Raw genomic sequence first — 20,192 nt, forward strand, 5'->3', positions numbered from 1 at the left:
AAGCAGTGTCCTTGTTTGTCAGAGCTCAGCACAGGAGCAGAGCAAAGGGAGTCTCCACAGCGGGGATCAGAGGCGTCCGCAGGGATGACCCGTGCTGAAACGCCAAGCCCACCTTCGCCTCCATCTCCCTGTGCCTTCTGCAGATTATAAAGGCACAAACAAGCCAGGAATGAACAGCCGAAACAGGTTCCCTGGGGACTTCGGGGCCCCTCCCTTCCTACCCAGATTTCTGCTCTGTTCTGGGCTTTCCTGAGAACGTGCTCAGCCATTACTGGCATAATTACGACTAAAGCTAATTTTGATGTTTGGAGCACATCCCAGGCCTCAGCGAAGTTTCACATCCAGTCGAGGGGTCTGGGCCTCTGCCCCCAGGGACTGCAGCCCCAACCTGGGCTTGTCCCAGAGGTACAGAGTGGCCCCACTTCCCCCCTCCCTGTCCCCAAACGTGGAGGGCACAGGTCCCCTTATGTCTGCTGGGTCATCCTGAGAAGGCCCGTTGCCCTCAAAGCCTGTTTCCTCATCTGAGGTTGTTTTGAGGGGACAAAGATGAAAGACAATATCCTCCCTGACAGCCCCCAAGTGAATCATCTTGTTAAAGTATTCAGTGAATGAAAAGAACAAGAGGAAGATTCAAGTAGTTCGGGTTTTAGCCATAAAGTCCCTTATTTTCTACTAACGAATACACTGAGGTCCTGATATCAGTATTTGAAGTAAAGACTAAAAAGGCTGGGCATGGTGCTTGCCTATAGTCCCAGCTCCTCCAGAGGCTGAGGCAGGAGGATCCCTTGAGCACAGGAGTTCCATTTAATGTTTCTTTATCAAAACAAGGAAAATTTGCTACTCTGATTTTAGAAACTTCTAACTTTTCTCCCTTGGTCATCTTCCGGGGTCAAAGTGACACAGAAGAGCTTCCGGGTTGGTGGGCACATGGAGGGCTTGGGAGAGTGGTGCAAGGTGGCACAGAGGGCATAGAACCTCCTCATCCCCCCGCATACCTCTCCCTGTACCTCCTCCATCTGGCTGTTCCTGAGTCATGTCCTTTACAATGAGCACTTTATGTCCAAGACTTGAAAGAAGAAAATAAACCTGCCTGCAGTAGTGGTACATACCTGTGATCCTAGCTACTCAGGAGACTGAGGCAAGATTGCTAGTTCAAGGCCAGCCTGGCCAACATAGTGAGACCCTGTCTTAACATTAAAAATAAAAAGGGCTAGGGATGTAGCTCAGTGGTAGCATACTTGACTAGCATGCAGGGGCTATGGGTTCAATCCCTAGTATTGAAAACAAAATAAGTAAACTTGATTTAAGACAAGCACTGTGGCATATTCTGGTAATCCCAGTACTTATGAGGCTGAGGCAGGAGGATCTCAAGTTCTAGGCCAGTCTGGACCAACGCTAGCAAGACCCTGTCTCAAAAAAGGGGGAAAGGCAAGGACCCAAGTTCAATCCCTGGTACCGGAAAAAAAAAAAGAAATCTTTAATGTCACATTTTAAGGCGGGGGGGGGGAGCTATGAAAAAGAATACGTTGAGTTGTAACCTAACATTTCCCACATTGGTGAAATTTCTTAACCACTAAATCATCCAAGTAGATTCAAGGCCTGCCATGGCCTCCGCCCTGATCCCCACTTAGGAGGCCCAAACGAAGAGATTTGGGGTCAGGCCCACACTAGACATGAATCCCACAGATGTCTTCCTGTTCCCAGCTTGTTCCCTGGCACCTGGCACTGTGCAGGGACATAGCAGGTGCCCAATAACTGTGGACAGGGAGGGACAGTGAGTTATAGCTCCCCTCTGACGTGGGGCCTGAGGGGCTGGAGGTGGCTGAGCAGCCATCGACTGCCATCCTGCTGTGAGATGAGGCCCCATGTGGCTGGTGACCTTGGTGTAGCTCAGGAAGTACTGGCCACCCTGTCCTGGGGACAGATCTGCTTCTTGGTTCGCTCAAGCCTCAGCCTGGTCAGCCTGTGTCTGACACAAGGGCCACAGGGGACATCTGCTGTGTAGGGCTCTGTCCCTAAGGAGTGCAGGGAGGAGCAGTGGCAGGTAGGTGTGGGTAGAGGCTTGCGGCCCAGTCCTCTGTCCCAGGAGGGTCCCTGCCCCGGCTCCCCCGCCTCCCCACCCACCCCCATATCCACACCCACCTCCCCACCACTTCTCCTTTGCAGTCACTCCACCGCCTACACCTTCCTGCCAGAGCCGCTCACCCGTGGGCAGGGCATGGGGAGGCAGCGCCCAGGCCCCTTGGGGTGGCCCTCGGGGGTCTGCAGGAGTCCTTGATCTCGAGCCAGAATGCCAGGCCAGCCACTCCTCTCTGTGGGTCAGCTGCCGCGTTGCCCCTGCCCAGACCAAGTGCCCAGCTCCTCCCTGCTCCATCTCCAGCCTGTGCCCTCCAGGGGGGTCCCGAGTCACACCTCACTGCAGGGCTGGCTCTCTGCAGCCCAGGTCCCAACACCATCACCCCTGCCTGGAGGGCCCATGTGCCTGCCCTGGCCAGCTGCTGTGGGTGTCCCTCGTCCCCAAGCTCCCACCCAGTCCCGGGTCACTGCTTCCTCTGCTCTATGCTCCCAACCCTGAGTGCTTGGGGGTCTGTATGTCCCCCAGGCTGAACCCTTGCCCTGAGGAAGGGACAGCCCATGTCCCAAGGCCAAGGGAGATTGTGTGAGTCCCAAGGGGCAGGGGACATCAGCTGGGCCATAGGTTCCTTGCTGCTCTGTGGATCTGATTCCCCAACAGGACACTCCTCCCCAAGCCCTGCATGGCTCCCTAGAACCCTTGAGCCAGAGTCTGGGCAGCCTGACACTCAGTCGTGGTCCCCGAGCTCTCCTGGCCTTCCCGTTTGGGCCCTGGGGCCTTCGTTGATGCTCAGCCTCACCCATCATGCTCCCCTAGACCTGGCTCATCTGCAATACCTGCTCACCTCCTCTCTGTGGGGACCTACACAGGAAGCCTGGGCCTCCTGTGCCACTGTGGGCTCCCAGCTGCTTGCTCCCACTGCTGCCAGAGAGGACAGGGAAGGAGAGCAAGGACCAAGGGGAGGGACGAGGGAGGTGAGGCTGGGGCAGGCGGACGCACTGTCTGCCTCCCTCCCTCTCTGGCCAGCACCAGTGCAGGGGGATGTTCGGGGCCAGCCAGGCTGTCACCTAGGGGCCGGGCGGGGGGGGGGGGTGGTTTGTTGACATCATTTCTGGTGGCTTGAACTCAGGGCCTTTGCAGTGAGCTGCATCCCCAGCCCTTTTTATTTTTTACTTTGAGACTGGATCTCACTAAAACTGTGTTGCCCAGGTTGGGCTCAAACTTGGAATCTTCCTGCCTCAGCTTCCCAGAGTGCCAGGATTGGACTGCCACACCCAGTTTGGGGATGTTTTTTGTTTTTGAGATGTTTGATGTCCTGGACCAGCTCTTTCTGAAAAGGGCAGAGAAGGAGGTGGAGGGAGCTCCAGGGCCATGAGCACCCCCAGTGAAGCAGAGCAGAGCCCACCCAGAGTCTGTATCCCGCCAAGATCAGGCTCTGGTCTGAGCCCGCCCAGCTGGTGTCTGGGGGTGATGGTTGAGTGGTTGGATGGGGGAACAACAAGTGAAAGAGAAGGTCCGGGGTGCAGGGCCGGGTAGCACTGGTCCTACCCCAGCCGTCCCACCCAGCAGACAAGGCGGGGCCACCTGGCTTCCTCCCCAGGGCCTCGGGACTCAGAACCCAGTCGTAGCTGCGCATGTGGTACCTCAGCACCATGGGGCTGGGGGGTAGGAGCCTGAAGGGCATGAGCGGCCCGGTGCCCACGCGCTGCATCCAGGCCGAGTGCTTCGACCACCTGGTCCGCCACTGCGTGGCCTGCAGCCTCCTCCGCACCGCAGAGCCCAGAGCTGGTAAGAGAGGGACTGCCACAGCCCCAGGCGGCCCTGGGGGAGGAGGCCCTGCCTCGGGGCCCCACTGTGCCCACCTGGCCAAGCCCGGGGGGATGGCTGAGTCCCGGTGGCCACCGTGTGCTCTCACCACCCCCTCCCCTCCCCTGTCCCTCCTACCCGCCAGCCTCTCCTCCCTTCGCCCAGAGGTCACTCCTCCCCTCTGCCCACCGGCCTCCTTCCCCATCCCCTCCGCCAGCAGTAGGAGCCAGCAGCCAGGCACCTGGAACAGTGCTGCAGCCGCAGGAGTCAGTGGGCGTGGGGGCGACTGGGCTGCCCCTGCCCGGGCTGCTCTTCGGGGCCCCCGTGGTGCTGGGCCTGGCCCTTGCCCTGGCCCTGGTCCTGGTGGCCCTGGTGAGCTGGAGGTGGCGGCAGCGCAGGACCCTGGAGGCTCCAGAAGGAAGCCAGGAAGGTGAGTCTTGTGTTGGGGACTGGGAGCCACTGGCCTAGGGGAGCCGTCCCAGGGCTGGGCCAGGGTCCTTAGGGCAAGCATGGCCTGTGGGGACTAGGGCTAGTCTTGGGTCCCCAGGAAGCTCTGTGGGGTGGCCTGATGGGCTTCCCACCCCTCTCCTGTGCCCTCCTCAAGCCCCCTTGCCAGGCCTCTGCACTCAGCACTTCCGGTGTCGAAGGCCTGTCATGGGCCACCCCTCCCCACCCCATCACCGAGTGCTCTCCCTCTGGAGGAAGCTTCCAGAAGAGAATAGGGGGCAGGGGAGGCCAGGTCTCCTGACCCTCCGTGTCCCCGGCCTTGCCCACTCTAGAGCCCCTCGACAACGTCTATGTCCCCTCACCGGGAACCCCTGATGCCTCGGCTCCTGTCTGGCCCGAACCCAGAGAACACCCAGCCACCACCCCACCTAGCCACAGTGTCCCTGTACCCGCCACAGAGCTGGGTTCCACTGAGCTGGTGACCACTAAGACGGCCGGCCCCGAGCAGCAATAGCCACAGAGGGGACAGGAGAGGACCTCGTCCTGCTTCCAGGCCTTTGACCTGGGGCTTGGAAATGATTCAGAGCCTCACCCCCAGGCCCAACACCCCTTTGCCTGGGGACCAGGCTGCTTCTAGGCACAGACACCATGGGCCTCGGTGTGCAGCTGATGTGAGTGGTCGCCTCTGGCATAGGACCACAGGCCTCTGATGGGCCTCGAAGATCACATCTGAGCTCTTGAGCTGTCGGGTGGCTGGATGTGCTCTAGTTTGGATGCAGTCAAGTGTACACCTCAAGGCTTCACGCATCCGGGTTTCATCGATGTTGTGAGGTATTAAAAGGGTGAAAACTTGATCTGACTGTGGTGTTCAGAGGTGGGGCCTCCCAAAGGTGACAAGGGTGATGACCATGACTGCACTCAGGTGGCTTTATAAGAAGAGAGACCAGAACAGACTGTTCCACCCTGAGACTCGGCCAACAAGGTCAGCATCTCTGGATGTGGTCCCTTGACTCACTTCACCTGTGAGCTAAATAAAGAAAGCGCAGCCAGGGCTGTCATCCCAACTACTTGGGAGGCTGAGGCAGGAGGATCACAAGTTCTAGACCTACCTGTGCAACTTAGCAAGATCCTGTTTCAAAATAAAAAGGGCTGGGATACAGCTCAGTGGTAGAGTATCTCTAGGTTTGATCCCTATCACTGCAAAAAGAGAGACAGAGGTCTTTTCTTTATAAAGTTACCCACCATCAGAGAAATTTGTTATAGTAAACACAGTAGACTAATACAGTTGACTAAGAGATTTTTCATTTACAGTACAGAAGGCACCATTAAGCTAAAATGAATCTGTAAAAAAGACCATGTGGGAGGATACTTAATTTGTACTTAGGTGTTGTATTTCTTTAATCCTTGCTCTCAGAGCTGTTCTGCTTTTAAACTTGTGCAAGTAGCAGCCATAAATAACCAGCTGATGGTTTCACTTTAGGATTTAGTGCAAGATTATTTTTAGGGGTTTTTTTGTATTTGTTTTATTTTATTTTATTTTTGTGGTTCTGGGAATCAAATCCAGGGCTTCATGCATGTTTAGGCAAGTGCTGTACCAATGAGCTGCACCCCCAGCCCCTTAATAATTTTGTACCAATAACTAGGAAAAGCTTGCCATGGGGTGCATGCCTGTAATCCCAGCACTTAGGAGGCTGAGACAACAGGATCACAAGTTCAATGCCAGCTTGAGTGACATAGTCAGACACTGCCTCACCACTCCCCCAACATAACCAGGATGAAAGAAACAAGACTGTTAGGTTGTGCTGACTCAGGTATCTGTATCCCAGTGGCAACCCTGGGCTCTGCCCAGTGCCAGGACTAAGACGCCGTTTCTACCCTGGTGGCTGTTTTCTGAGCTACAACATGCACAGCCGCTGGGGCTGGACTCCAAACTCAAGCTGAAGTTACATCCTGACCCTCAGAGATCACCTGGGAAAAGCCAGGTGTGGGGGCACATACCTGTAATCCCAGGAGGCGCACACACACACACACCGAGAGGCTGAGGCAGGAGGATCACTTCAAGTTCGAGGCCAGCCTGGGGCTACATAGTGAGTTCAAGTCTTGCTGGACTACACAGCAAGACCCTGTCTCAAAAAAAGGAGCGTGACAGACAGACAAACAGACTACCTGGGGGCCCTCCTGGGCCTTAGCTGTGCACAGAGCAAGGCCTGGGACCCGCAAGAGGCTCCTTTGCACAGAGACCAGGGCGGCCTAGCTATGAACTGCATGGACCTGAGGTCTACTGGCCCCTTCCTCGAGGGCCCGCCTCCATTTCTCTCTATGCCTGAGCCCCAAGTGCTGAGCCCCTTGACCATCCTATGACACCCGGTGCCACCCTGTGCCCACCGCTCTTCCTCTGCCAGTGGTGCTCTTGCTGTGGGACCTGTGACCATGGTCCCCTTTCTAGTCCCAGACCATGCCATGCACGGCTGCCAGCTGTGGCCTCTCCTACCCAGGCTGCACCTGAACTCCACCCTAGACGGCTTCTCAGAATTTGTCACAGCCAAGTCCCTTTTGGGAGGAGCACTGGGCTGGGACCAAAAGATGGGATCCTGGTCGCATTTGTCCCTCTATGGGTCCTTAGCCAAGCTCAGTTCCATGCACCAAGGCTTCTGCCTGCCCTGCCTTGAGCCGCCCCCCTGAACTGCCAGTCAGATGCCCTCGCCCCCGCTCACCTGCCGCCCAGCTCAGAAGCCTGGCCGGTGGCACCGGGGGCCCCAGGACTGGTTGTTCATATCCAAGTCTCTGTGCAGCTGTCCCTCCCTGAACCTGTCTCAGTGCCTGGTCTCAGGGAGCCAGGGGAGTAGGGTGGGGACAGATGGAGAGCAGGAAGACACAGGGTGTGGTGCCCCCTACTTCCAGCCCAGGGTTCGGGGAATCTAAGCTGTCCCTGGCCACCCCTACTTTCCACCACATCTTCTCCACCACAGCCCATCCAGTCTCTGAAGGTGAAAAAGTGAGTGAAACCCCCAGGCCTAGACATGCAAACTCCTGGCACCTCCTATCCCAGCCAAACCTCTGGCTTGCATGTGGTCCCAGGCCCCTCTGATACCAGTTTCCTCTTCTGAGAAATGAGGGGCTAAATGAGAATTTCTGTCCCTGGCCTGTGGCCTCCAGAAGAGAAGGGGGAGAAGGAACCTTTAAGAATTACCACAGAGGGCCAGGGATTTAGCTCAGTGGTTCCACTGCCTGCCTCGAAAGTGTAAGGACCAGAGTTCGATCCCCAGACCAAAAAAAAGTAATTACCACATAGAAATCCCCATTTCACAGATGAGGAAACTGAGGCACAGAGAGGGAGAGAACTTGGCACCATAGTCTCAGCAAATAGCAGAAGGGATGTTCTTGGAGAAGAAGCAAGAGAGACCAGGGAGGAGCAGACAAGGAGCAGGCACAGTGTCACCTTCAAAGGGCCCAGAGAATGATCAGCACCAACTGCCCCCCCCTCCTATGTGTCCTTCCCTAAGAACCCTTCATGGTGATACTGCATTTCATCTGCATAGCATCATTGAGGTAGGGGGGGATTATTTGTGTTTGGTTAAAAAGAAAAGCTTATAGCCAAGTGTGGGGATGCACTCCTGCAATCCTAGCATTCTGGGAGGCTGAAGCAGGAGCATTGCACGTTCAAGCCCAGCCAGGGAAACTTAATGACACCCTGTCTTAAAAAAAATAAAATAAAAAAGGGCTGGGGATGTAGCTCACAAAGGCCCTGGGTTCAACACCTACTACTGAAAAAAGTTATTTTTAATTTTTAAAAAGTCATGCATTTTGTGGACAAGCTAATCAGGGTGGAGTTTATAGAGAGCTAACCTGTATCTAGCAGATTCAGTAGGACCCGCCTCTTGGGTATGTAGGATATTGTTTTCCTTAATGATAATCATTTTACACATAAATATTTGCAGGAAGAATGGAGGGAAAAGGACAGAAAAAGAATTACAATGTCTTGGGCTGGGAATTTAGCTCAGTGGCACTCCCTGCCTTGCAAGCAAGTGCAAAGTCCTGAGTTCAAACCCCAGTACTACAAAAAAAAAAAAAAAGAAAGAAATATGGTGTTATGGCCGTGTACCAACTCTCCCCGGGAATGTCATGTATTACAAATGACTACTAATAAAAATTTAAAACTGAACACATCTTGGCCACCACACGTGGTAAGTGTTTCTGTCTTCAACACTTCCCGATAAGGTTTTCACCATTTGTCAAGTTTTCCACCTGAGCATCTGGTTATTTTCCGTCATTGCTATTGGAACTGAGTCATGGAACACCTCCTTCTATGAAATCTTTGCATAAAGTCTCTGGTTCTCGGAAGGAAAGTTGCCCGAAGCCTTGACCAAAATGAACAGCATCGGGACCATTTCACATCCGTGAGGTAGGACGATGCGGTCCACTCTGCACGTTGGAGGAGAGAGGCCCAGGGACAGAGGGCAGTCAGTGGCAGGCTAGCCAGAGAGATTCCGGCCCAGCAGAAGGCCACGGGACCCAGGGTCCTCCTCAGACGGTGGCTCCAGTGACAGACACCAGGCCTCACCTCTTGCTCACATCACTGCTGAAAGGTTTTTCTCCCAGCTGGCCGCACTTTGCCGTGAGAGGACTTGAGACAGACTAGGACTGCTTGGTGAGGTGGGGACAGAAGGAAGCAGCCCCGCTCCTGCTCTCCTGCTCTCCCGTTCCCAGAGGCCATTTCTGGCCAGTTTCTCCAAAGAGGGGATCTGGCTTCCCCAAGGTCCCCGAGGCCTGGCAGGTGGGGGCGGGGCGGCCGAAGTCTCGGTTCCTCCTGGGGTTTCCTGCAGGCCCCTTTCACTTCCTGCCCGGCAGCTACGGTCCGGGGCTCCAGCGTAGGGGAGGGGATGCCCAGTTGGTGAGGTCAGAGAGGAAGACTTGACCCTCGCTCCTCTCAGCAGGGAACCACCCCGCAAGCCCTGTTCTGGGCCTCCTCCGCCTCTACAAAATGGGGCTCCTTCGAGATTACAGAGGACATGTGCCTGGCAGGCCTGGGGAGCAGGCGGAACTGAAGTGCCACAGGGACAACTGCCTAGGGGCACAGGGACGGTCAGCGAGAACCTGGGAGGACACGAACGCCCCCGTTCCGGCCCAGACTCCGCAAGGCACGGCAGCTAGGGTCGTGGGGAGTGCTGGACGCCCAGGAGTCCAGGACCCAGAGGGCCACTGAGCGTCTCCACTTCCCCAAACCGCAGAGAATCTGGGATCCAGCCCCAACCCGGGACCCTGCAGCGACTCCGGAGCAGGTGAAAGTAGACCCGCGAGGCTCCTGCGGTCAGCTCCACCTTGACCACCAGCATCTGGGTTCTGGAGCAGAGGGGGTGGGGCAAGGGGCAGGGCAGATAAGAAGCCGGGCCACGGGAGGGGCGGGGCTGCGGGACGGCTAGTCTGGGTTGCGGGTAAGGGGCGGGGCCAGCAGCCAATCAAAGGGATGCGGCCCAGGCTCAGGGCGGAATGGGGAGGGGCTTGAAGGAGGACGGGGCCAAAATGAGGTCTTTCAGCTCACGACCTCTGGGCGCGCACGGGTCCCAGTGGTCACACGTGTCCTGCGCACTGCAGCCTGAACCAGGGGCCCCGGGATGCGGTCCACGGCCCCAACTTTAGGGCACGGGGGGGGGCACGCCTCCCCCTCACTACCCCGGCTCTGATCTTCAGAATTGGGGACCTGCAAACGGCGCCCAGGCCCGGTGGCTGCGCCGAGTTCCCTGTCCTGTCTGTTCCCGCGCCACGTCGTGGTGGTCGGTGCACGTTCCCTGGGGCCTCCCGAGGGCCTGCTTGGGTGGATTCGAGCAGAGGGATTACCTGAGACTCCCGAGGTACGGCGGGGTGCGGGCCGGGGAGAGGGTGTAGTGTTGGAGAGGGAGGCGGAGACTCAGCTCCCAGCCCCCCAAGGCCGCCGCTCCCCCGTGTCCTCAGGAGCCTGAGAACCCCCTCCCTCCTACCAGCAGCTGGAGGCTGAGTCACGCTGCTCTCAGGAGACAAAGGCAGCCTCGGGCCCTCCTTCCAGACCCCCTCCTGCTGTGGCGTTTGCACTAGCTGAAAGTCCTTCCTTCGTCCCCTCCCCAGAATCTCCGCTCGAGGCTAAGCCTCCATCGTGGAAGAATGGAAGTGGGTTTAGGGACGAGGTCCTTCTAGCTTGGGAGTGGCATCTCTGTCACAATCATCATGCTCTGCCGTGGGGGTCTCAGGAGGTTGCATGTTCCCCAGGATGGGGATGGGCTTGGGCCCCACTGTCCTCTCCCTGCAGCCCTGCCAACGAGGTGTAGATGAGACAATGGAGGCCTGGAAAGGTAGACTGGTCCCAAGACCTCAGGAGTTCTGTCCAGCCTGGGACTGGGGACACTGCGGGCATGTTGGGGACAGCTGTAGGGAGCAGGGAGCGACTCCCCGGTCCCATTGGGCCTCCAGCTACTCTGTCTGCACCCAGCCATCAGAAAGCAGGTTTGGGGCTCTAGGCACAAACTCCAGGCCAGACCCTGACTCTCCTAGCTGTGTCCCAGCGAGTCACTACCCTTCTTGGGGTCTTTGATTTCTCTCTAGGAAATTGCAAACCTTCTCCCCCAGGGTGAGCAGAGCTGCCAGGTGGGCACTCTCCATCTAAAATGGGGACCCTAACACCCAGGGCCTCTCAGGACCCCAGGCTTTCATTGTGATAGCTGGGCAGTGAAGGAAGGCCACGCGTGCCTGGGCACATACACATGGGCACATGCATGACCATGCTGGCTCCCCACCTGCCCTCTCACATCCACAGGCATGCCCAGGCACCTCACACCCGAGCTGCCAGAGCTGAGAGCTGGGGGCGGGGTGGGTGCCCTTCAGGCGCAGAGACTCAGCTCCTCTGCCCGCCCCACGGGGCTCACTGCAGATGCCAGGGGTTATTTTAAGCCTGGATCAATGGATGATTTTTGGTGACACAGGCTTAGGGGGCTGGCAGAAGAGACAAGGGATGTGTGCCCTGGAGCCTTGCTGTGGTCAGAGCCCCCAGAGTCCAGGGCAAAGGGGTCACCTCAGCTGGGCTGTGCCATCTCTAGATCCCCTGGCCCAGCGCATGGCTGGGCACGCGGGGGGAGGGGGAGTGCCAGCTACCTAGTGAGATCCAGGAGTCAGAGCCAGCCAGGTGGTGCCTTTGAGGTTGTCTCTCCTGTCCCCACTCCCCCAGGGCCACGTGTTCATAGAGAGAGTGTTCAGTGCCTGGCACAGACCCGGTAGGTGTGGGTATCTGTGGTTGCTGGCTGCCCGCAGAATCCACAGAATCAGATCAAGATGGAAGAAAGCTGTGGGGAGGGGCGTCGAGCTCCTTCATTGGCTGTCACTTTACAGGACAGGATCCGGCACCGACATGGGGTGGATGCTGACAGAAGGGCCAGTGCCAGGACAGTGGGGACAAAAAGGGACTGGGAGGGGGCAAAGTCCAGGGGGAGCATCAGGTTGGACCTGACCTAGGAAGAAGCCACAGCTCTGAGGGGGCAGAGTCAAGCTTCTGTAAGTCCAATGTTCAGTAAAGGGGAGAGGGTGCCCGCCACACAGTCCCTGTAAGCTGGAGGGCAGCCTGGCCGAGCAGGCAGGAGCTCTTACACGAACAGCACCATTTCCGAACCGATCCCGTTTCCAGGAAAAACTCCTAGGAAAGCAAACATGGAAGCTGCCAAAAGTACAGCCACAAAGCTTCCAACAGAGTACCAAATGAAAAGTCGAGGGACGGACAACAAAACGCAGACTAAAAACCAGTTACAAAACAGGATGTCAAGTGTGGCATGTTTTAGTGGTTTTAGTGTGGTTGTCTCTGGTGATAAAATTAAAGCATTTTCACTCCTTCCTTTGCTCATCTGTTTTTTTTCTTCTCAAATGTGACAAGGAGAGTCTTGTAATGAGGACGAGGTCTTGCAGCTGGGCAGGGGGCATGTGCGCAGTAGGGGGACAGAGGAGACGCTCAGGGGGAGTGTCTCAGCCTTAGCTAATACCTGAAATTAGCCTGCCAGCCCCTCGCCTCAGGCGACAGAAGGACTTGATCCTCCTTAAAATGTAAATCCTTCCTCTTCCTCCCCCACCTTCTCCTCTCTCCTAAGCGGATCCCAGGCGACTGGTGAAGGGGGAGCGAAAAGGGGGGCAGAAAGGAACCTAGAGCACACAGATTCTTTGTCTTACAGAAACTAGAGGCTAGAGTGGTTTCATTCAGTCACTCTGCCTTCAGCAAATATCCCACAGAAACCTGAGCTTGGGGTTAACTGGCACCCCAGTCCATGCCCTCCCTCCTGGTGTCCCCGTCTGGACAGTGAGAGTGTCACATTGACCCCTACCGCCTGCAGGAGGCAGATTATGAATCTGCTATTGAGGAAGAGTTTATTTTTGAAGTAAGGTCTCACTATGTTGCCTAGGCTGACCTCAAACTCTTGGGCCGAAGAGATTCTCCCAAGTAGCTGGGGATTTACAGGCAAGAGCCACTGCAGGGGCTCAAAGAAGTATTTGATATTAACTCGAGAAACTGAGGCTGGGAGAAGCAAGGTGCTGCAGCATAGCCACATTGGTCAGTTCAACTCAATAGGACCGAGCGAGCCACTCCCTGTGCCAGGGCCAGGTTCCAACCTTCCCCCGGCTTGTGAAAGGACGTAGGGTCGGACCTGGGGGTCGCCGGCCACTGGCCCTGCCCCAAGGCCCGGCACAGCCCCTCTCTTCCGAGGCCGAGGATGGCCTAATTTCCACCCTGCCACACTAGGGGAAGGGAGCAGATCGCCTGAGGCCGCTGACCCGGCCAGGCAGACGCGGCGGGGTTGGGGACAGCCTGGGACCCCAGCCAGGTGGCCGGGAGCTTCTGGAACCCGACGGGCACCCTGGGGTGAATCTGCGCTGGAGACCCAGCTTTGAGATGAGTCAGCCTGCGCTGGGAACGAACAGCCTGCGCCGTTCCGAGGGCGGTTCTTTCCTAGGGACCGGGGCTGGGGGATCGAGGCATAGCGAGGGAAGGGATCAATCAGAATGGACAGGGAGTGCCAAAGGAGGCGCAAGTGGCACAGACTCTGCCCTGGCTGCTCGCCCTCTGTGGTCTCTGCGCCTCCGCCGCCGCACTTGCAAAGCCCGCTCGTGCTCGTCGCGGCCCGGGCGTCCAAGCTCAGCAGTCCTGGGAGCGGCCGGGTGCAGGGCTGTCTGGGGACATCTTGGGAGGGTCCCCGGGAGCGGCGCCCCGGCCCGCGCGCCCCTCCCTCCTCCCTGGAGGCCGCGCTCCTCCCCCGCCCGGCCTCCAGCCCTGCGTCCTCCCGGCGCTGCCTCCCCCGCCCGCCAAGCCCGCGCCGAGCGGGAGCCGGAGCCGGATCCGGAGCGGAGCGCGGGCAGCGCGGGAAGGCAGCGGTCTTGGCGGCCCGGGACGCACACGCGCGCGGGCGCGGAAAAGCAGGGGACCGCGTGCAGGCAGGCGCGGCACCCAGGACGCGGGGTGGCTGCTGGGGTCCGAGGGGAGCCCGGGAGAGGACGCGCCCGCCGCAGCTCAGCCCCGCGCGCCGCAGACCGAGCCGCGCACCCGCTCTAGGGTCGGTGCAGGAGCCCGCGGCCGAGGCGCCAGGGCGGGGACCGCGGGGCAGCGCGAGCCCTGCGGGAGCGGAGGAGCCGCGGCGCCCGGCCATGCGCGGGGCGCTGTAGCCAGCGGCGCAGGCCCGATGGAGCGGGCCGGGGCTCGGGGACCGAGTGGTAGCCGCCGCCCGCCCGGGGTCCGGCTCCGGCTGGCTCTCGGGCTGGCGCTGCTGCTGGCGCGGCCACCGTCGGGCCGCGCGGGGGCCCCCGAGGCGGAGGAGCCCGCGGCGCCCAGCACGGCGGCCCCGGCGGGGGGCGACCGCTGCCGCGGCTACTACGACGTGATGGGCCAGTGGGACCCGCCCTTCAACTGCAGCTCGGGCGCCTACAGCTTCTGCTGCGGCACGTGCGGCTACCGCTTCTGCTGCCACGACGGGCCGCGCCGCCTAGACCAGAGCCGCTGCTCCAACTACGACACTCCCGCCTGGGTGCAGACCGGACGCCCGCCCGCCCGCGCCCGCGACGCCGCCGCACCCCGAGACCCCGGCCGCGAGCGCAGCCACACGGCCGTCTACGCGGTGTGCGGCGTCGCCGCGCTGCTCGTGCTGGTGGGCATCGGGGTGCGCCTGGGCCTGGAGAGGGCGCACAGCCCGCGCGCGCGGCGCACGGTGACCAGGTGAGTGCCAGATGTCGTCGGTGGCCTGGGACCCCCGCCGGACAGTCCTCCCTGCCCCCCTCCGCAGCCCCCCCCCGTTTATTCCTGTGTCGCTGCCTCCCCCGACCCCCCACTTCTGGGAGTGGACACTTGATACTGCTGTCTCCCCTTGACCTTCCGGCCGGGCTGGGCGCTGGGCCACCCTCCCGCGGTTCCAGCCTCCTCTGGAGAGGTCGAAAGGTCGGTGCCCAGGGGAGGAGGCTGGGACCCAAGCCCCACTGGCCAGGCAGGGGAGGGGGCAGTTACATTAATGAGGGTCAGGGCAGAGGGCAGAGAAGCTCGACTCTCCCTCTTACTTTCCCATTCCCCCTCCCGCCTCCCACCTTCTTCCCTCTCCCTTTCTGCTAGCTGTGACTCAGGCCTGACCTTCCTTCCCTGGGATTTCAGAAGGCCCCCCCTATACCCACTCAGTAGCTGGCAGGTGAAGGTCAGGGACGCCCTCTGCTAGAAAGGGTACTGAAGTGTGGCGGGTACTCCTGTGTCTGGGAGGCCCAGCCAGGTGCTGGGGGAACCCTTTTTCTTCCTTTTTTTCTTTTTCCTGGTACTGGGGATTGAATCCAGGGCCTTTGCACTGAGCTATGTCCCCAGCCCTCTTTAATTTTTTTTTTCCTTTTTCTTTTTTTTTCCTCTTTAATTTTTGAGTCAGGCTCTCTTTACATCTCTAAGTTGCCCAGGCTGGGCTCAAACTTGTAATTCTCTTGCCTCAGCCTCCCAGAGTGCTGGGATCACAGGTGTGCACCACCACACCTGTTCGGGCTAAATTCTGAGCTAGATGTGAGGTGGCATCCACAGGATCCAGGCTCCCCTCCTCAGCCAGATGGGATTGCTGGGATTCTGTGTCCTGGCCCTGGGACTTACAAGCCCCAGCAATCCCAGTTCTGCCAACGCCACCCTATCCACCCAGCTCCCAGTCCCCCTCGGGCGTGCAGCATCTGACACTCTGTGCAACAGGCTGGCATTTAGAAGTGATAAGGGAGAAGCCCCGTGACCTGGTGGATCACCACCAGGTATGGATGCTTCACTTCCTGGGCCTCAGGGCTGGGGGCTGAGGGCTTCCTTGCCGCACCGCCCCCCCCCCCCCCAATCTCTTAGCCACTCTCTCCCAGTGCTGGAGGACAGAGCTAGGGCTATGGCTGCATTTGCAGGAAATGGGGAGGTGGAGTCTTTGGCTGAGCCCTGAGCACAGGACAGGAGCTGGGTCTCCTGTGTTTGGAGTCCCTTGCAGTGGGCAAGGGTCACGGTGGAGTACAGGGGATGTCCTTGGGCAGCAGAGGCAGTGTGAGCTGAGGGCCACCATGGTGCAGGGTGGCTGGGGGAGCCGGGCTGACCTGTTGCCTGGAACCTTCTTCATCTGTAGCTTTGGTTATGACTCAACCCAGCCCCTTCCTTGGGTCAAATGCACACTGAGTCTTCTCCTCCCGGGACACCTGGAATTAGACTTGAGCTCACGGGTAGGGGTGTTCTGTGCTCTTGCCCAAGTCTCACCCTGATTTTGCCATGTCAGGGCTGATGGCCAGGGAAGGCTTCTGAGAAGTGAGGGGGGCACTGGAGTCAATCCCTGGAGAAAGCCTGTGCAAAGGCCCCGGGGACATGACAGTCACTCGTCCTTGCTTGCCCAGACATGAGACCACAGCGTGAGCTGCTCGGGAGAGGGCAGGGTAGAAGTTCAGCCCAGGCAGGCATAGGACACTTGCAGACTCTGTCACACTGCAGCCAAAGCTCGGCCACCCCACGTGTCCCAGTGAATCAGCCACAGTCCCAGCCCCAGGAGGAGGGTCAGGGTGAGTGGGAGAAAATCATGTGTTTGAGGTGCTGCAGGCAGCTGGGCTGAAGGCTAGGTCTGGCTGTCTTCGGGGAAGGCTCAGCCAGACACTGTCACAGCTGGGTGGGGGCTGGGTGTCCCGGGCATCCAGGGAGGCAGCTGCCCAAGGTCACACAGCCTTTGGGTGCTGGGCTGCCAGAGGGACACCTCCCAGCACCCCCTCATCATCTGTGTCCCTGCCTGTGCTGGCAGCAGCTTCGGGAAGGGTGGTAGGTAGCAGGTAAAGGAGCCTCCTGGAGGAGGCCCCTCGGGGCTTGAGAATGAATAGGTTTATGGAAGGAGATGGAGAAAAGGATACTGCAGATAGCTTGTTTGGGGACTTGAGGTTCAACGGGAAGGTCTTGGAGAGTGAGCTCCTTGGAGGGAGGAGAAGGGAGCCCCTGCTGGAGTTTCCTGACCTGCTCAGGGAGGTGGCCATCTTGGGGACCCCACACTGACAGGTCGTGTGTCTGTTAGGGGAAACTGGACACCTAAGGTCAGTCATGGGAGAGAATGGAGGGAGCTCAGAGCGGCTGAAGAGTTGCCCAGGGTCAAGCAGTGAGACCGTGAGTGAGTCTGGGGTGGCCTTTGAGAGAGACCAGAGTCTGCTGATGGGGAGAAGGCTGAGAGGGCTGCTCCTCATCACTCTGTCCCCACAGGACTCTGACAGAACTTCTGAAGCAGCCCGAGCCCCAGGAACCCCTGCCTCCACCTCTGGGCCCGCCCCTGGGTAGCTGTGTCCAGGTGCAGATGGGCGATGGCCTCCCCCGAGGGTCCCCCCACAACAGCACAGGTGAGGGGCGCTGGGTCCAGAGCAGAACATGGGAAGGGGTGGGGGGTGGGGGGGTAAAAAAGGAGGTCGCTTGGTTGGCTGGGGTTGGAGGCTCTGAGCTGCTGCTTCCCCGACAGAGAGAGCTGCCTGCTTCTTTTTTTTTGGTAAGGGGTACCGAACTCGGGTCCTTAAGTTTGCGCAGCAGGTGGCGAAACCACCGAGCTAAATCCCCGGCCCAGCCTGAGACCTGCCTGCTTCTACAGGTGCCTGAGTCGGGGCAGGACAAGGTCCGGCTGCCCTTGGTGGAGACTTGGAGGTCCTGCCCCCTCCCCCCGCCCCCATAATCTCCAGTTTCAGGGGCTTGGCTTCTATGAGGGAGGCTCCAGATTCAGGATTTGCTGCCCAGGGCTGTGCTTCTGTCTCGAGCCAGGCCGAGGTCTGGAGCTCCGAGTTTCCTCTTTGCTGCCCAGGTCCCCCTCCTCTAGGGGGACTCTGTCCCCAGATAACCCCCATGTCGGCGGGGAGCGCGCTTGGCTGAGCCTGCCGAGCTGAAGCCGACCCCGTCCATCGTGGCAGCGGCCCCCAGAGGAGGCTGCCATCGTTTGTGGTTTTCTGAACCAGGCCCTGTTCCTCGCGCCCGATATTGAGCCAAAAAGCCAGGTTCTCCCCTGTCCCCTCAGAGTGGCGCCCCCCAGGTTCCCACTGAGCTGCACTGGGGAGGGGCAGTGGCGCAGGTGGCGCGTGCGGGTCCGCGCGGCGTCTCGCCTGATTCCCCCCCCCTTCCAGACAAGAACCGCCTCAACAATGCGCACCTGGGCTCTGCCACCCCGGGGCCCCTGCGTGGCCCCCGGCAGCTGGGCGGCGGCAGCGTGACACTGCAGCCTGACTACGCCAAGTTCGCCACCCTCAAGGCAGCTGCGCTCAAGACCGCAGGTGAGGACCGGTCGCATCGCGCGCTTCAGTATTCCGGATAGCCGAGCTCTTCCTCGAGCTGCTCGGGTCCGGGCACAGACCCTGCGTAGTCGAGAAGGCCGGGCTCGGCCAATCGGCGCTCGCGGCCGCACGCTGACCCCGCCCACCCGCTGTCCCCGCAGAGGCCGCGCCCCAGGACTTCTACCAGCGTTTTCCAGCCACCGAGCCGCAGCCTCCCGAGGATCTGCCCGCGCTACTCGACGCCTGCCCCTGGGCCCCGCCGGGGTACGCGCCCCCCGCCTGTCCCGCCCCACCTGGCCCTTACGCGGCGTGGACCGCAGGGCGCCCCGCCCGGCCCGCCCCCCGTGGACCCCCGGCGGCCCAGGCTTCGCCCGCAGCTCGGCGGCCCGGCCACGCGCCTCGGCGCCAGTTCAGTGTGGAGAAGCTGCCTGAGGCCTTCAGCGCACAGCACCCCCGCCTTTACGGCGGTGCGGGCCGCGGGCCCCGGCACCTGAGCACCAACAGCAAAGCCGAGGTCACCGTGTGAGGCAGTCTTCGATGCTCTCCGGGGCCCAGACTGGACTGGAGGCATTGGGTCCTGCAGGGCGGGGAGGGGGCCAGTGGTTCCATCCTCGGGGCCACACAGTTCTCGCTCCCCATGTAAATAAACCCTTTAATGTGGTTTCTGCCCCAAGAGGCACTGGTGGCAGCACCGTCATTGACTGGACAGACGGCAGTGCAGGCAGAGGGCACAGCATGGGCAAGAACAGAGGATCGCTCCTGAGTGAGCAGGCAGGCAGGTGTGCCTGGGCCAGGGCTGAGTGCCGGGCTTAGTGCCCGCACCAGTAGGAACCGCAGGAGGGAGGCAGTTACACCTCAGCCGTTTTAAGGTCCTGCCCCTGAAAGGGTTTGTTGGGTTCCAGGTCATCTGGGAAATGGGGGTGACCAGAGCCTCTATGAGGTGAGCACCCAGCTGGTCACCCACTCTTTGGCTCGTGGGCCTAGCCTGGCTGATCTTCACTGACACAGTCTGGCCCTGGGCTGCCCCCTGGCCCGAAGGCTGCTCGGCCAGATTGGCCCAGGGCCACCCCTCTAATGGCTGTGGACCGTGGGGACATCTGGTGCTCAGGAGAGGTGCCCCTCCCTGGAGCTGCTCTGGGGGAGGGGAGGGGAGGGAGACACGAGCAGGGGCCCTGCTTGCACCCTCCCTCCAGGTGCTTACACCCCACCTGCTCATCATGGCCAGGCCTCCCGACTGCTGCCAGGGCTCCTGGTACCTGGCTATGGCCCAGGACGGTGCCAGGAGCCTGTATGCATCTTCCCTGCGGGATGCTGTTGGGGGAGGACAATGACAACTGAGCTGCAACCAGTTGAGGTGGATGACTTCAACAAAGCCACCCAGTTGGTGTCTCCCACCGTGGAGCCAGGGGTCACCATGCATGTTGCTCATGCGACCCTCACAAGAGCCCCATGCGGACATCTTCACATGTAACTTGCTCAGGGTTACCCAGCTGGCTCCTGGGGTGGGGCCCTCCTGTGACTGATGGTGGGAAAGGGAGTGGAGGGGAGGAGCAGGGAAGGTGAGGGTGTGTGTTGCTGAGGGTGAGGCCTGCTCCCAGGGTATGAGTGGCCTCACACCTTCCTCCTCTGGTTGGACTGCCTGGAGCCCCCAAATCCACTAAGGCCTGGTCAGTTTCTCACCTGGGGGCCCAGCTCCCTGTTTCTTAGGGTTGTTTGAAGAAACCGAGTCCTAGAAGCTCCAGGACAGATCCCAGAGGCCATGGTCCTGCCGCATGGAGGGCTTTCATGGCTTGTAGAAGAGCTCATACTGACACCTCAGGGTGGGGTGGGGACCTGTCTGTGTCCTACAGCTGTGAGAAGAGCTGGGAGTGGGGTGCCGGTGCTGAGTGATGGAGTCTGCTGAGACTCAGGAAGGGCAGGGGCCCACTGCTCATCCTCAGGCCTAAGGGTCCTGCATCTCCAAATGACAGGGCCCAGGTTGAGGGCCTGGGTGGTGGTCACTACTGAAAATGCTTTGTGGCAGTGGACAGGACCTTTGTAGTGGGTCCCTCTGCTCCTTGGGACAGCATGGCCTGCTGTAGCTGCCCACAGGAAGGGACCAGCTCAGAGT

General features: G+C 59.7%; 2 protein-coding genes across 3 annotated transcripts; both read left to right on the forward strand.

The window, feature by feature from the left end:
• Positions 1–3,583: 3,583 nt before the first annotated feature.
• On the forward strand, positions 3,584–5,179 carry Tnfrsf13c (TNF receptor superfamily member 13C). Of its 2 annotated transcripts, none has more exons than XM_087213824.1 (3): positions 3,584–3,862; positions 4,098–4,310; positions 4,660–5,115. In XM_087213824.1, the coding sequence occupies exons 1-3, from the start codon at positions 3,709–3,711 to the stop codon at positions 4,839–4,841; spliced, it is 549 nt and encodes a 182-aa protein (XP_087069950.1). In that variant the 5' UTR covers positions 3,584–3,708; the 3' UTR covers positions 4,842–5,115. The 2 variants fall into 2 exon arrangements, with proteins under 2 accessions (XP_087069950.1, XP_021114573.1); XM_021258914.2 differs by having other exon boundaries at positions 3,696–3,862; positions 4,026–4,310; positions 4,660–5,179.
• An 8,437-nt stretch (positions 5,180–13,616) lies between these two features.
• On the forward strand, positions 13,617–18,743 carry Shisa8 (shisa family member 8). The gene is made up of 4 exons (XM_004845501.3): positions 13,617–14,537; positions 17,037–17,170; positions 17,936–18,082; positions 18,244–18,743. Exons 1-4 carry the CDS (start codon positions 14,008–14,010, stop codon positions 18,606–18,608), a joined length of 1,176 nt encoding a protein of 391 aa, XP_004845558.1. The 5' UTR covers positions 13,617–14,007; the 3' UTR covers positions 18,609–18,743.
• Positions 18,744–20,192: the final 1,449 nt, after the last annotated feature.

Source organism: Heterocephalus glaber, unplaced genomic scaffold, assembly GCF_053883595.1.
Source record: "Heterocephalus glaber isolate CG9 unplaced genomic scaffold, H.glaber_assembly_v1.0 deba00001444, whole genome shotgun sequence".
Lineage (NCBI taxonomy): Eukaryota > Metazoa > Chordata > Mammalia > Rodentia > Bathyergidae > Heterocephalus > Heterocephalus glaber.

What these genes read in the sequence shown, in the direction of transcription:
- Tnfrsf13c (XM_021258914.2), top strand. Translation starts at nt 3,709, where the DNA reads ATGTGGTACCTCAGCACCATGGGGCTGGGGGGTAGGAGCCTGAAGGGC. An exon ending in CACCGCAGAGCCCAGAGCTG is followed by an intron (nt 3,863 to 4,025) that starts GTAAGAGAGGGA and finishes CCTACCCGCCAG; the next exon opens with CCTCTCCTCCCTTCGCCCAG. An exon ending in TCCAGAAGGAAGCCAGGAAG is followed by an intron (nt 4,311 to 4,659) that starts GTGAGTCTTGTG and finishes TGCCCACTCTAG; the next exon opens with AGCCCCTCGACAACGTCTAT.
- Shisa8 (XM_004845501.3), top strand. Translation starts at nt 14,008, where the DNA reads ATGGAGCGGGCCGGGGCTCGGGGACCGAGTGGTAGCCGCCGCCCGCCC. An exon ending in GCGCGGCGCACGGTGACCAG is followed by an intron (nt 14,538 to 17,036) that starts GTGAGTGCCAGA and finishes CTGTCCCCACAG; the next exon opens with GACTCTGACAGAACTTCTGA. An exon ending in AGCTGCGCTCAAGACCGCAG is followed by an intron (nt 18,083 to 18,243) that starts GTGAGGACCGGT and finishes CTGTCCCCGCAG; the next exon opens with AGGCCGCGCCCCAGGACTTC.